The sequence below is a fragment of the Indicator indicator genome, chromosome 7 (genome assembly GCF_027791375.1).
Source record: "Indicator indicator isolate 239-I01 chromosome 7, UM_Iind_1.1, whole genome shotgun sequence".
Lineage (NCBI taxonomy): Eukaryota > Metazoa > Chordata > Aves > Piciformes > Indicatoridae > Indicator > Indicator indicator.
The window spans coordinates 4,155,350-4,170,974 of record NC_072016.1 but is presented as its reverse complement, the minus strand read 5'-3'; the positions used below and the strand labels follow the sequence as shown (position 1 = coordinate 4,170,974).

General features: G+C 43.0%; 1 protein-coding gene across 1 annotated transcript in view; it reads left to right on the top strand.

Moving 5' to 3' along the window:
* The window catches only part of SLC18A2 (solute carrier family 18 member A2), a 33,058-nt gene that overhangs the window by 6,004 nt on the left and 11,429 nt on the right, over positions 1–15,625 (top strand). The window contains exons 3-8 of the mRNA XM_054382180.1: positions 4,098–4,156; positions 6,260–6,343; positions 9,219–9,311; positions 9,736–9,825; positions 9,933–9,976; positions 10,052–10,112. Of these exons, the coding sequence (XP_054238155.1) occupies positions 4,098–4,156; positions 6,260–6,343; positions 9,219–9,311; positions 9,736–9,825; positions 9,933–9,976; positions 10,052–10,112 (431 nt within the window). The remainder of the gene's footprint in view (positions 1–4,097; positions 4,157–6,259; positions 6,344–9,218; positions 9,312–9,735; positions 9,826–9,932; positions 9,977–10,051; positions 10,113–15,625) is intronic.

Here is a 15,625-nt window from a genome sequence, read left to right as displayed (position 1 = left end):
GTAAGCTTTTCCTCCAGGTTTTGCCAGGTAATTGAAATGAGTAGTTCTACAGGCTGGACAAAGCCCCTCTTGGTACAAAGTCCAACAATGTGCTACTGAATGGAGCATGGTGGTGGAGAGCACATGGACCACATTCCCTCTCCCTGCTAACCCTGCACATTCTTCCTTACTTTTGCCTATATTCAGTGGTTCATAAACTTGAGGAAAATGTTCTTCATGCTGTACCTTCTCCCCATTCTTCACTGGCAGGGAAGAGGATATCCAGACTGCCAACCAGGGCAGACTTCACAAGGGGTGCTCACAGTGGTACTCATGTGGCTCTATAACAACAAGGTTGAAATCAGTGGACTTGCAGCACTGTAATGGATGGATAATCAGGCTCTAATCACCCACAGATGCTGACCTGGTCAGTGTAACCTTTATTTCACAGCTGCACAGGGCCCATTGATCAGCTGTCTTGTTGTAGGGTAACCTTGTTAACCAGTCTAATCCACTTCCAAGCCATTCTGCAATCTGCAGCCAATGCGGGACTGAAATGGAGTAATTTAGGTGTCCTCCATCAGTGGCAGCTCTTCCTCTCCCTCCCTCAGCTAACGACTCGGGCTTTTCCAGAGATCAGAAATACTTGTAGGAAACACTTTTATTTGCAGAGAGCTTTGGTGAGATGTTCTGGACTCTGCTTCAGATTCTCCTGCAGGGTTTTGAAACGATTGCCCAAGAAAATGACATGCTTGAGTGTGCTAATGAGAAAAAAAGTCAGGCAGTCATATTCTTCTGTGATGCACATGCAGAGGAACAAATTGTAGAGGTAGCTGTGATGGAGTATGCCATGTCATGGCAGAGAAGTACAAACTGCATATTCACAGGTTTCACATGGCAAGAAACCTTCACAGAAAGAGTAATTGGCCATGAAATGTGCTGCCCAGGGAGGTGGTGGAGTAACCGTCCCTGGAAGTGTTCAAAAAAAGCTTGGATGTAGCACCTGGAGCCATGGTTTAGTTGTCAGGAGGTGTTAGGTATTAGGCAATAGGTTGGACTTGATGATCTCTGAGGTCTTTTCCAACCTGGCTGATTCAGTGATTCTGTGAAGAATGGCCCAGGATGAGGGCACAGAATCACTGAGTAGTTGGCTGTTACAAGTAGTGCCTCTCCTTGTTGCAATGATTTGTGTTACGTAGTTCAGCAAACCCTCCCAGTTTGTGATCTCTGATGGGCAGATCAGGGAATGCAGCTGCAGATTGTGGCAGCAAAACTGCCAACTAATTACTGCTGTTATTTCCAGAGGGGACAGGGTCTGCTAAGATCATGCAGGAGAGGACAGTCTGCATATCCAACCAAACATCACCAAGCTGTGGATAAGACTGTCCCCTGAGCAAAAGCAACTAGAGGCTCAGCAGTCTCATGCAAGGGCAGCCCCCCAGAATTGTGCTTCTCCAAACTGGTGGTGAAGCTCCATGCAACTTTTTAGCTTTTGAGAGCACACTCTGTGCTGACCTGTCCACCTTTGCATCACCTTGCATGAGGCCTGGCAGGCAATACAGACTCAGGCTGAAATGACTAGCTGTGCCCACGTAGACTCTGGTTCTGAAATGATTAGTTTCTGTGTGGAAGAAAAGGTGTGTTAGACCTTGGTGTATATGATAAAGCATCATGGTCTGCTGGGTAGCAAAAGTGGGACTGAGTTCTGCTCCAGTTCTGCCCTTACCACCTTCTGCTATGTTTTGCTTCACACCTTGTTGTGAGATCATTTGTCCAAGATAATATCTGTGACTCCAGAAATTAAGAACAATGCTTGAACAGTATTTCATGGAACGTTAAAAGTGACTTCCAAAATATTTGTTTTCTTACAGCATTCAACCACCAGAAACTTTCCAAGTGTGAAAAGCCTGTTGGAAGAGTTGTAATCTGCTTTAACTTGATAGCGTATTATTTAGAAGTAGTGTGATAGCCCTTCTGTTTAACTCATTAATGTTTGTGGAAGGTCTCACATGTTATGTCTCTAATCTAGTGGTGGGAATGTGAAGGTGTGAGCCAACTTGATGACATTTGTCTTTATGCAAATAACTATTTCAATTCAGTTGTAGCAGAAGCAAATTTGCTGCCTCATGGTCCCTGTCAAATCTAAGAACTGCTTGATTTCTGCACTAAAATCAGACTTCTCCCTCAGTGTCCACCCTAGAATTCTCTGGGATGGCCTTGACAGACACAACCCTACTTTACTTTGCACTGGAATATAGCATGAAGTCATCCAGTTCCTGCTTTCATGCCACAGAGAAAGATGCTGCTGCTCACCACCAGCAGCAGCCATACCTGCAGGGTTGTTTTCATCTGTATTTCTATCAGTGTTTTCTTTAATTAAAAAAAAAAAAATCAAGACCAAAGCAATTATGGTCAACAGCTCTGTAGGCTGATCTACCAGAGCACACGGGAAGGGGAGCAACTCACCTGATCTCTAAGGCAGGCAACAAGTTGGTAACATTTGCTCAGGTACATAGAAACATCAGTGCAGATTAACATCCCATCGAGTACCTGCTGTGCAAGAGAAGAGACAGGCTCAGAAAAATCATCCACTTTAAATAAAGCAGACAAAACCCAGCTGAGATTATTCTCTCATAAACCAAGGTGTCAGGGTGCTGAAGAATTAGAATGATTGTCATGAGGCCACTGAGGAAATTTGTGGTAGTGCCAGGGATTTAATTTGCTTTGGAGATTCCAGTCCAGTTAAGTACCACATGAGTAACCATTGCCCACTAGGTATTTGGAACAACTGGAAGGATCTGCATGCTATGCTTTTATCAGATTTTAATGCAGTGATGATACTTAAGGAAAAATTATTCCTCATCAGAGATTTCTGTGGTGTTGTAGAAATGTGCATGTTAGATTTCTTTCATTCACAAAACTCAAATGAGTGTTAAAGTGAGATGGATAATGAACCATCCAGCCTGGCACTTCAGAGAGGTTTCCATTATCCAAGGTTCTTAATTGTATGAAAATTGCATTAACAAAAATCAAAGCTCAGAATAATGATTTTGGCTTCCCTATGTCATAACTGCTAGTATTAAAAATTAAAAGGGTAATTATAGACTCTTCCATTATTTGCTTGACCTACTTCAGCCAACACTGACAGTATAAATACCTTCCAAATCATTGGAAGCTGAAGTCAATCAGTCCTCCTTTGATGAGCATCATCCCTTGTTGAAGAATTTGGTCAACAAGATCTTTGCAAATAGATTTGAGATGCACAATCACACAGTAAAACAGAGAAACCATGAATAAAGTGTGCTGAGTAGAACATGCAGACTGCCTTCAGAGCTACTTGGGTAGTGGTTTTGATTCTAGGATAGCTTTTTAATGGTGTGAAAAAATAGTATATTGGTTGGGGGGTTTTGTTGTTGTTGAAATTTCCATTTTAGCTGCTCAAAAAATGTGTTTCCCAGAAAGAATTTTTTTTTTTAAATTTCCTAGTAATTTAAATACTTAAAGCCACCAGACGTTTCCACAGGCTTAATGAGGAAGCAGGATGAGGAAGAAAGCTTTGATCTGCTCCATTTTTACTCCTACACCCATGGAAAGCAAAATTATTGTTCTCAGGTTCTTTAGGACTCTTCCAGTGCTCCTGGCTGATGCAGAACTTCCAACAAAGCCGATGACAAATTTTGCCAGTAAAAAAGCCATTGGTTTGACCACATCCCATTATAGTCATTATCTCATGAAGATGGAAGCAGATGAGCCTTGAAAGACCACTGGGATATTTCAAAGTTCAGCATGCTCAGACAAATCTTTCCTTCTTACATCCTTGGCAGCCTCATGGAGGCCCAGAGGGCCTTTGTTTGGAACAATTATGGTGGAACGAGAACAGGGCAATCAGATTCTAATGAGAAGAATTTCTTCCAGGGATTTTAGATAAAAAGTCACCTGTGCCAGATGAAAAGGCATTTGTAATGCAGACAGATCTGATCTTGTGTCCACAATAAATAGTTCAAAGCTTAGCAAGGAGCTACAGTTCGTGTTTTTGTGGTGCTTGCCCTCAGTGTAAGTCTAACACAAAATGTCAGCGAGACAGCCTCAGAAATGTGAATGTTCATTTTGTTTTCCAGAATAGGCTACCAGATTCCACTGTTTGCTGGCTTCTGCATCATGTTTGTGTCAACAATCAGTAAGTGTCCACCTCTTATTTGGTCTGGCCCAAGTGCAACATTTAAATAAGCGATCTGTAATAGTTACCACAAGGAATCCTCCTTGTTAATGTTGATTTCCGAGGAGGTATAACAAATACACTCATGTATTAGTCAAATACTAGGAGCTAGATGATCCTTGTGGTCCCTTCCAACCCTGACTGATTCTATGATTCTATGTGAATGTCCTGTAAGGAATTCACCACCTTCTATCCCACCTCAGCTGGTCTCTCCTTTTTTCTCAGGTTCTTGTAATCTCAGACAGCACTGCTAACCATGAGAGGGCTGTTTTGCAGGGTCCTTAACAACTGGCTATGGTAGGGGCTTATCAGAAAGATCATGAGGCTGCAGTGGCTCATGAGTACAATGTGAGTCAACAGTATCATAGCAGTTGCTAAACATTGCTGTGGGATGTGCAAACAGGGGCACAGCCTGTAAGTCAGCTGAGACCATTTGTCTGCTTGAATGGCACTGATAAGGCTTCAGCTGCTGGTTTATATTCTGTTTTGGGATGACACTTACAGTAGTGGCCCAGAGGAAAAAAGTAGAGAGCAGAACATCAAGGATCATTAGAAGCCTGTGAGGACTGGTGAAAGAACTAAGTTTGCTCCCAAAGGTAGATATAAGAGGTATCACAGTCTATGACAGTTTGCCATGTCCACTGCATGTGAGAGAAGGAGTAATGACCTTGAAGCACTGTCAAAGAAAATTTAGCTTAAATATTAGGAAAATATCTTTAACAGCAAGAGGACTGAAGTGCTGGAGAAGACCACCTGGTCTTAGAGTCTCTGACTACTCTGGATTTTAGGAACATGTTAGACTAATTTTGGTTGGGATGGAGATAAAAGCAATAAGCTTAATACCTGACAAAGAGAAATACTCTGTTGATTGTCTGCCATACTTTCTTCCCACATCTTTCTTGCTTCTTCTCTGCCCACATGGGTAGGGATTTTTGTAAGACCTGGTGAAAAGCCTGAGAGGCACAATGGCATGGGGCAGGTGGAAGAAGTGGATGTGGATCTTGTTTTCAGTTGGTGTGTTAACAGCTTCCCCCAGTTGTAACATGTCTGGTGAAAATTACAGAATCACAGAATGGAAGAGGTTGGAATGGACCTCTTGAGATCATCTAGCAAATCCCCTGCTAGACCAGGTTTTGAATATCTCCAGAGAAAGAGTCTCCACAACTCTCTGGGCAGTCTGTTCAAGTGCTGTCATCCTCACAGTAAAGAAGTTCTATAGGTAGCCAACAGACAGAAGCTGAAAAAAAGTTTTTAAAAACTCACTGTAGATTTAATGACACTGACCATGGCACAAACTCCACAAACAGAAATGTGCTTGGGTTTCTGGGACACTCCTGCTTTCCAGTGTTGTATTGAATTGGGCTGGTGAGTGCAACACCCAAGGGCTCTATCCTGAAAAGCAGGCTGTAGCTCAGGGTAAAGTCTCATGGGGAAATGGAGGGGCACCTTCTCAGGTGCAATTTCTCTGGTATTGGAAGGATGAGGAACTTCCTACAGCCCTTGAATGGTTGGAACTGGCTTCCCTGCCCCTTCGCCAGCTGTGCTGCACACCATCTATTGCAGAGGTGGCAGCAGCAGGGTCAAACCTCTCTCCATCCATGTACTTACTGTAGGAAGCATCAGTGTGCATGGGTTAAATCCTGCTCTCCCTAGATGCTTGGAGCTTCAGACTGGGCAGCCTTAGGTGAAGCAGCATGGGGAGGAAAGACAGGAAAGAAAGGTCTTATTCCTGTGTGCAGTTGAATCAGAGCAGGATGTAATCACATCCTAAGTAATTAGTTAAAACTGCTTGTGCCCTTGCATTCTGTGTTACCAGGAGGCTTAGACACCTGAGAACAATTCAGCAATGACACATCTAAATGCAATAAGTGAAAATAATGCAGTTAGCATTGAAAGTGGCACAAGTCACTTTAAACACTTCACTAAATTGCATGAAGTGTTGTTTGTTTGGTGTTTTTTTGTGATAGTTTAAAGAAATCTAACTTTTAAATCTACTTAGTGTTAACCTAATTTTTAAAATTTAACTCTGGGTTGTTGTTGATTTTTTTTTTTTTCTCTCTGTAGTGTTTGCCTTCTCTGGAAGCTACACATTACTGTTTATTGCAAGGTCCCTTCAAGGAGTGGGTTCCTCTTGCTCTTCAGTGGCAGGTAAAAAAAGAGATGATAGAGGAAAACACAGACCACCAGCTCTACAATTTCCTTGAAGTTTTAATAATTAATACAAAAATATTCAATTAAATACATTTCACTTGTTTTTTTCCTGACCCTTTCATGTAACCTAGCTCAAAAGCAAATACCTTTTCAGAGTTCCTCGGTATTTGGGTTGCAGTAAGATAGAACATTAAAATGAACTCCAGTCTCCCTGGGATTTCTGCATGTGTGTCTTCAAGATTTTAAATTCAATTCTAGCTGTTTTAAAGGTCATCAGGAACTTATGTTGGTACTTTTTATAGTAGGGGTAGCAGCTCAGTCTGTTACTGGAACTCCTTCTATAAAATGTTGTTTTTGAGGGCTTACCATGCTGGCTGCCAGTTTGGACTCAGGTTACCTGTACCAAATCTCCAAATACAAGGTGTTGAGTTTTAAATGAGTAGGTGAAATGAAGTAAGGGAGTTCAGCCTAAATTATTCAACCCTTTTTTGAGCCTGAGACTGGAGAAAATATGAGTTGTTAATGCTAGAACATGTCACAATTTTTCCTTTGAAGAATTGTCCTGTGATGGGAATGGGAACATAAATATTGCTTGGAAGGGGAGGTGAAGAGGACTTTTTGTTAAGAACGAGTCTTGGTTTCCTTGGGAAAAATTCCCCTTCCAAGTTGGACTGCTCTATAAGCAGGGTTCACATACACTCCACACAAACTTAACAAGAAATCTGGCAGCTGGATTCTTCTGAGCTTCCTTGTGCAGGGCTTTTGCTCCAGCCTGCATCTGGGCAACACTGGAATTGGGGAGATGCAATGCCCAAGACTGAGCCTTCAAAGTGGGATCAAGAAGCACCTTTTGCTTAAGATGGTGTCCTGGATTTGGAGATGACAGATGATGGGTTTGAAGCTGTAGAACAAACACTAGTTAGGCAGAGAGATTTAAGGAAGAGAGGGGATGTGAATGAGGGAGCAGGCAGGAGCTGGGACAAGGAGCCAGGAATGGGGATGGCAAGGACAAGGAGGAGGGATAGAGACAAGACAATTCATCTTTTCTCTTTGTACCAGTTAAGGTTACAAACCAAGCTCTCCAAAGGGAAGGCACACCAGAATCAGCTTTAGCTCCATCCCTGTGCAAGTTTGTACCTTAAATGAGTATGTGATTTTTTTCACAGAAAACCTTTCAAAATAGAACAGAAAAGGGCAAGTTTACCCACTTCCTGAAGGCAGGACCAGCTTTATATCTGTTATTCCTCATGCATACTTGATAGACATGTCCTCAGTATCCTCTATAAGAGCTCTCAGCATCCAGTTTTGTGCTGAAGTACATTTACTGTCAGGAGGGTTTTTCTGATATTTCAGCTAAAGACTCTTTACTGTCATGTGAACCCATTTTACCTTCCCATACTTGAAAGAACATGAAGTCCAATTTCTTTTCTTTATCTTTGTGGCTCTTTTTCATGTTTCAAGACTGTTATCACATCTCACATTGTTTTGTTTTCCACTCTGGTTTTAAACTGAAAACCCTGCAGTTGTCTCTCACAGGTATTTTGCCAAGCCTTTGGTCACCGTCATTGTTCTTCACTGAATAGTCTGCAATCATCCCTACCCTCCTTCCTATCCTGTGTCAAAACCACACCCAACACTCAGCAGGAACTTTGGCTCTTTACAAGGGCCAACAGCAGTGAGAGTCACTTCACAGGCAGAGGAAGTTCTCAGTTGTGCTGCTGCAATGCAATCTTTTACCTGCCCTGATGTGTGCATGTAATCATTCTCACCTAAGTGTAAACTTTGTGTTACCTTCTTTGCATTGCCTCTTAGTTTTTTTTTTAAACCAGAATACTTCTCCAAGTCTCCCAAATACCTTGTGAATTTTGACATCATTTTCTAAGTTGCTCTTCAACTGTTGATGAAATTCAATGTCACCCACAGTTTTCTAAGCATGTTCATATGTGCAGGACCTCTGGGTTTTGGGTGCCTGTGATGGATGGTATTCACTTGATGAGCAATCACGCAATTATTATTTTTCCCCCTTTTTTCCTGGCTCACTGTAAAGCTGTGGACTCTATTTGCTGACTCTTACTTAAACCTTGATTTGAAAACAGAATTAGTAATTTCTATGAGGACTCTTCCCCAGCATTTACCTCTACAGTGTCTGAGTGCTTCACAGAAAACACAAACAAATTTGGCTTCACGTTTCCTTTTGTGAAACCACGAAATACAGAAGTCAGTCATAAGAAGATAAAGCCCAAAAGAAACTTTTTGCTTTGGACACTGAGCTTGAAATACTAATTTTCCAAGTAATCATCTTTGCATAGTGTCTCACACCCAGAGCATAGCTAGCACTGACCAGCAACAGCTGGGACTGGTCACCAGAGCTTAGTGTCAAGTACCCAGAGTGTAAATAACAGAGAGTGAATAATTGTTGAAAGCTTTGTTCCACCCAGTTGAAAAGCATCATCCAAGAGCTCTGTGAAAAAGCCAGGGACAAACAATCTAGCAAATGAGAGCATCATTAAATTACCTGACTAATACTGTAGAACAGAACATGGTCTTAGAGACCATTTGCATTTGCCAATCCTTGTTCTTGCTTCAAGGTGAATTCCAGGTAGAAGGGAGATTATATCTCTATGTCTATATCTTCATCTATGTCTCTATCTTCTATGTCTACATCACCTCTAGCTATGCCTACATCATCTATATCTATAGATATTTGTATTTATACATGGAGAGATACCTGCTACGATGCCTGTACAGTGCTTAGTAGGGCTGGCGAATGCTGACTGTAAACTCTAGCACACAGCTGCCTAATTTTATGTTGTGCTTTTAAAAGAAAATGTTAATTAGTTTTTTTTTTGTGGTTTTTCTTTTTTTCCTTTAGGGATGGGCATGCTTGCCAGTGTATATACAGATGATGAAGAGAGAGGCAACGCAATGGGAATTGCACTAGGAGGCCTTGCTATGGGAGTATTAGGTCAGTGAGATGGAGTCTCTCTGCCAGCTCCAGCCTTCCCTAAAGCATGTATCTGTGATCTGGGAAAGCAGCAGAAGAGTTTGTTGAGTACAGTGCTATTGTGCTCTCTCCAGATTAGATTCAGAGTGCATGTTAAGAACAGCTCTTCCCAGAAAAGCACTTTTCCTATGCAGATAGATATGCCAGGCAATATTCTCTGTGATATTTGGGTTTTATTTACATGGAAGAGTGTTTTGGGGAGTGAAATCATGGAAATTGCCATGATCAACAAGCTTTGTGTTTAGTTTGGATGTTGTTTGCTTTTCTCCGTTGAGCTTTTTGGGCTTTGAGTACCAATAGCAGGATGCCCACATGCTTGTAGAGGGTGTTTGTTCAGAGTCAGAGATGTGGCTTCACAACTCTGTTCTTTCTTTCTCCCTGGCAGTGGGCCCACCTTTTGGGAGCATCATGTATGAGTTTGTGGGGAAGAGTTCTCCTTTCCTGGTGCTGGCAGCACTAGCTCTGCTGGATGGAGGTCAGTAAATACAAAGAGTCAATATCACTGTGCAGCACATCCCTTTGATACTGCTACCATCTCACCCCTTCTTGAAGAAATGTTACAGTATTGATCTCTTTTCACAGCTATTCAGCTATTTGTTCTGCAGCCATCCAGAACACAAGCAGAAGTAAGTATGAAAGTAAAACACTCTAGGCAATAGATGATACTTTGCCCTCCCTAATCCCCACCTTTTGTTTCATAGAGTCAGAAGGGGACACCATTACTGACACTTTTGAAGGACCCCTATATCATTATTGCTGCAGGTACCAGATCCTTTTTTTATTTTCCTTTAAACCAACCATGGGTGTTATGCCTGGCATCCTGGAGTGCCTCAGGCTGAGCTGGTTTAACAACACTATCATTTGCTGGCTTCATTTATGTAAAGCTTTAAGAACCTGCTGGTAATAGAGGATGAATATATCAGTAGAAATACAATAGGCAGAAAGTATAAGAGGGCACTGATGACTTGCAGTTGCATTGCTCTCCTAAGGCAATTAGATGTGGCCATGAAGCTTTCTATGAGGCAAGTGAGAGAGGCCAAGGTTTTTGGAAGGACGGAATGCCAGCACATCACAGGTAGGCATAGAGAACAATACTGAACTTCATTTCAGTTTGAAAGGGTGAGTTTGGTCTCTAGAGCATGAATTATGTTTCAGAAGAGCATGAATTATGTTTCAGAAGAGGTCTAGGTAGAATGGTGATTGGCAATTGGTATTGCTTGTATCATTCATCTAATTGAGTATTTCAGTCTCAAGGGAAGTTGGCCTTTTGCACTGCATTTTGTTCAGTGTTTATTCTGAAGACTATAATTAAGCCTGGCCCTTTTTAATGTTCATAAAACAGCTGAAAAGAGACTGTAGTTTTAACAGGTTTGTTCCTTAATCCTAACCTGCTCGCCCACTAAAGCAATTCTTCCAGGCAGTTGTGGGGTTTGCTGTTTCTAGTGGTCTTTGACTAGACACTTGAGCAAGCTGCGACTGAAGTTCACAAACACTTTTGCTTGAGAAATTCTTGGAGCATTAAAAGACCTTCTCATAGGATAAAATATGGCCAGGGGACTGATTTCAAGGAGTACTTTCCTTGACTAAGACTTAATTACTCATGCCAAACTATTCTTAGCCAAGCAAACATTACCAAAGACCATGGACCCTTCAGTTTTGACCATGTCCCATGTTTGCTAAGAGCAGTGCTGGGCTTTGTTACCCTTTTCTAACACATTTGCGGGTAGTTAATGTCTGCAGCTATTCTCAGAAGCTGTTTGAGCTGTCTCTAAAACAGGCCTGCACCAAAAGTCTCAGGGCAGCAAAGCAGTGAAAAGACTCAGGGCTGGGCAGCCTGGAATCAGGACAATGTGTCAGAGAGACCTTATCTTTACTACCCTGGCTTGGTTTGCTTCTTGCTTCCCTGCACCTTCCTGAAGGCACTGCCTGTGTCTCCTGTTTCTGCTTCTCATATTTGATCCACAGCAGCTAGGCATGACCAGAGGAAAGGAAGGATGTACAGAGGGGTAGCAACATAAGGACCCTCTCTGTTCTGATCCTTCCTACTCCTACCAATGGCTCTGGGTGACCTGACCAGGCATTAGGCATTACTGCCTATGATCTGAAAGTCCCTCCTGTGGGTTACTGCAGGGTGAGCTATATCACCCAGGGTCCTGCCTCCCACTTTGACAGTATGGCTGATGTTGACATTCTCTAACCTCAGCCTCTTCTCCCTGGGCTTCATTTCCCTTTACAGACCAAATCTGGGCTTTTCAGAACTAAAGCTAGGAATTCAGCCTTTTTTTTTTGTCCTACCAGTGCACATCTGTCCAAAGGCAAATCTCTTGATGCACCAGGAATACATTCTTTACATATCAATTGTTTCAGCTGAGAAATTCTTGCTTTTTTACAGTGAAAAGGGTCTGAAAGTTTCATTCTCTCTCCCTTACCTCAAGGAGTTTGGTTTTGTTTTTTTTTTTTTTTTTACTCTGTTTTCTAAGATGGGATCTTCTGATTCTGTAACTAATGGGGAATGGTTGGAAAGTGGTTGGTTGAGATGACAGAGTTATCTCTGTGCTCTGATAATTTGAGGGCAGTCAGTCAAGGCATCATGCCACATTTTTCTATACCTAAACCAGGATAATCACAGAATCATCCAGATTGGAAGAGACCTACAAGATCAATCACCCAACCCCAACTAATCAACTAGACCAAGGCACTAAGTGCCTCATCCAGGTTCTTCTTAAACACCTCCAGGGACGTCGACCCCACCACCTCCCTGGGCAGCCTATTCCAAGGGGCAATCTCTCTTTCTGGGAAGAACTTCTTTCTGGGAAGAACTTCTTTCTAAGATCAAACCTAAACTTGCCCCTGCACAGCGTGAGACTGTGTCCTCTTGTTCTGCTGCTGGTTACCTGGGAGAAGAAACCAACCCCCACCTGGCTACAACCTCTCTTCAGGTAGTTGTAGATGGCAATAAGGTCTTCTGCTTCAAAAGGTTGCTGTGAATGTGAATGTCCCATGCTGTGTACAATGTTCAGATACCATGGTTAGAGAGAGGAAAGTTAGAACTCCCAATGGGTTTGTGCTGCTCAGGGGGATTGGAGGTTTTGAATGGCTTTTAAGGCAGTTAACTACCTCATTAAAAACTTGACTGCATCTCCAGTGGGCTGACTTGTTAACCACCAGTGAAAACCTGGGATATTTTAGGCATGCTGCAAAATGGCCTGGCAGTTTGAGTGCTTTTTGCACTCTCAATTTGGGTGCACTCATCTCGTGGTATAAATTCAGATTCAATCTCCTGAGTGTGCGTCAGACACTTGAGTCATAATTGTTTGTATTCCCAAAGTACAAGCCCTTTCTGATCAATTTGGCCTGTCTATAACACAATATTACTCTTTAACACAAGGGATCTTGAACTCAAGCATGATGCCCTTCTCTCTCCTTCTTGAAAGTGTGACTTTCCCCCTCAATAAGCCATGTTGCCTGTGAAATAATAACAGTGACTGTCACAATGGGCAGGAGAGCAGGGCTCTCATTCACTCACTGCAGATCATAGTGCCCAGGCCAATTCTCCTGCCCTGGCTGTCAACAATAGCTTTGGCAGGATGTGCTGTGGTGGTTCCTGTTGAACATGCAGTTCACTCTGGGGATGTCACAAAGGTGTAGACATCAAAGGAACAGGAGCATGGCCAGCAGGTCGAGGGAGGTGATTCCCCCCTCTGCTCTGGTGAGACACCACCTGGAGTACTGCATCCAGTTCTGCAGCCCCTATTACAAGAATGATCTGGAGGTGATGGAAGGTGTCCAGAGAAGGGCCACCAGGATGAGCAGAGGGCTGGAGCACCTCTCCTATGAGGAGAGACTGAGAGAGTTGGAGTTGTTCAGTCTGGAGAAGAGAAGGCTCTGAGGAGACCTTCTTGTGGCCTTCCAGTATCTGAAGGGGGCTCCAAGAAAGCTGGGGAGGGACTTTTTAGGGTGTCAGGGAGTGACAGGACTGGGGGGAATGGAATAAAGCTGGAAGTTGGGAGATTCAGATTGGATGTGAGGAAGAAGTTCTTCAGCATGAGAGTGGTGAGAGCCTGGAATGGGTTGCCCAGGGAGGTGGTGGAAGCCTCATCCCTGGAGATTTTTAAGGCCAGGCTGATGTGGCAGGTGGGTTGGAGCTGAATGATCCTTGAGGTCCCTTCCAACCCTAACAGTTCTGTGATTCTATATGGCCAAGCTCACATGAAAACCTCTGCAGGAGAAAGGAAATGTGAGTAAATGCAGGCTCTGCCTCCTATGTGGTTTGTGTCAAGAGTGATGCTTTAAAGTAAGTGACATTGTTACTCACTGATGCAGGCACAAGAAACCCTACTGACCTTTTTTGTCACTCCTGGAAGGAGCTCAGTGGGTGAAGTCAATGAAATTCTCACACCCAGGCCTCACTGACAGGGAATAAAGAAACTTGAGGTGCTACAGAGTGATAAAGTTGCCTTGACAGACAAGTTAGTTTCAATTATCAGACACAAAAAGCAGAGCTGAGGCAGGTGTCATTGTGAGCACATGGGCTCTTGAGAAGGCATGTGGCAACTTTTCACTAGGTACCTGCTTTTGCACAGCTAAGAAAGCCCCAATGCTGTCTACAGCATTCTGTCAAAAGGGTTCTCAGCTGAAGAGATGAGATCCAGCTGAAGGGTTGCAATTTCACATCTTCTAACCTATGGGGGATGTTTGATTTAAAGAAGAAACAATATACGATTTATGCCTTTGAGGTATGGCCTTCTAAAGAGAGGTCAGCTCCACGCAAGAGAGGAAAAGAAATAGTTTGTCTTCTTCTGGGGACACTTTGCTAAGGTAGCAGAGTTTTTATGGGACTCTGCCCTGAGTTTGCAGAGTACCAGCCCAGGCTCTCACTGCAGTACTAAGATCTGCAGTACTTAGTGGCCATGTACCTGATTGCTTTGGTAAGCTCTGGTGATGCTTCCTGCCTTCATGAGAAGTAAATGCATCACATGCATGCATGCACACCTCTTTCTCTTTTCTTTGTGAAGTTTAACAGTAGAATTTGCTGTTTCAGCCATCTCTCCTAGGCCATTTTGTGTGGCCTGAAATATTTTTTTTCCAGCATGAAGGAAAATCACTTCAGTGTGGCTAATTTTTTTTTTTTTTTTTGCCTTGGAAGAGGGCTGCCCTGAGGTGTTTAATGGAGACTGCTCACAGCCACTGAACTAGCTGGGGGGTTGCAGCAGAGTGGAAAGGTTTGCTTTGGATCTAACCTTTCATCTGTGGGCTAAAGCAGTGCTGAACTATTGCTCTTTGCCCCAGGAAGGGATTTAGCCAGCTAGCCTGGAAGTTCATTTTAGGAATTGTGTGCACACAGTCTAATATACTCTGACAGGTTTGAACAGAGAATGGCATCAGTGCTCATTTTGTTTTGAACTGTATGATGAGGAACTTGTTCCAGGAGAAATAATATTTCTCTGACCTCAGACAAATTTCTGTTTTACTTTTTTTAAAGAAAAACTTGGATGTTAAATGACTGTCAGAGCCTAGAATGTGTCCCTAAACTTCAGAGATTACAAATATTAGGAAGAAAAAGGGGGAACACAAGTTTGAGGTTGTCACTTCTAGTGGCTTCCAAATTCCCTTGAAAGTCATTTTACGAAGGATTAGCAGAGGACACATGTCCTGTTGCCCTGCACTAGGCTTTGTCTGCCTTGGGTTCTCTTCAGTAAGTGGAAAATGCATCTGGAATCCAAAGAAATACCATGGGGCTTAATAATCCCTGTGCTAAAGCTGAAGTGCACTGCTGAGGATGGATGGACCTGACACAAACCCACTGGAGTCTGCATCTGCAGGCAGTGGCACAGGGCAGAGCTGAGCTGCAGGGCAAGTCTGAATCAGCAGTTCCACTGCTTGCTATCCTTTGTGTCTGGGTGACTAAAGGTCCAGAAATTCAAAAGAGATTTAGAAACATTTGAAATTCATCAGGCTGGGCAGGCTCAGCCAGACCCATGCTTTGGTACATGGACTTACAGGCTGCTGGCTATAGGATCCCTACACAAAATTCCCTTTTGTAGAGGACAGACATCTCTGTGGTTGTCTCATGGTATTTTTAGGATCAAGACCTCCACCTCTCAATGTAGTCATTCTCAGGGTCAGACCTGTGCCTCACACACAACAGGGCTCTAATTTTGCCCCAGGAGACTAGATAAAGACCAAAAGTCTGTAGTTTTAGCTAATCATTTGTGCAACAGTCAGACCTCATGAACTTTCTAAATGTCATCAAGCTCACTGTAGACTTTCACATT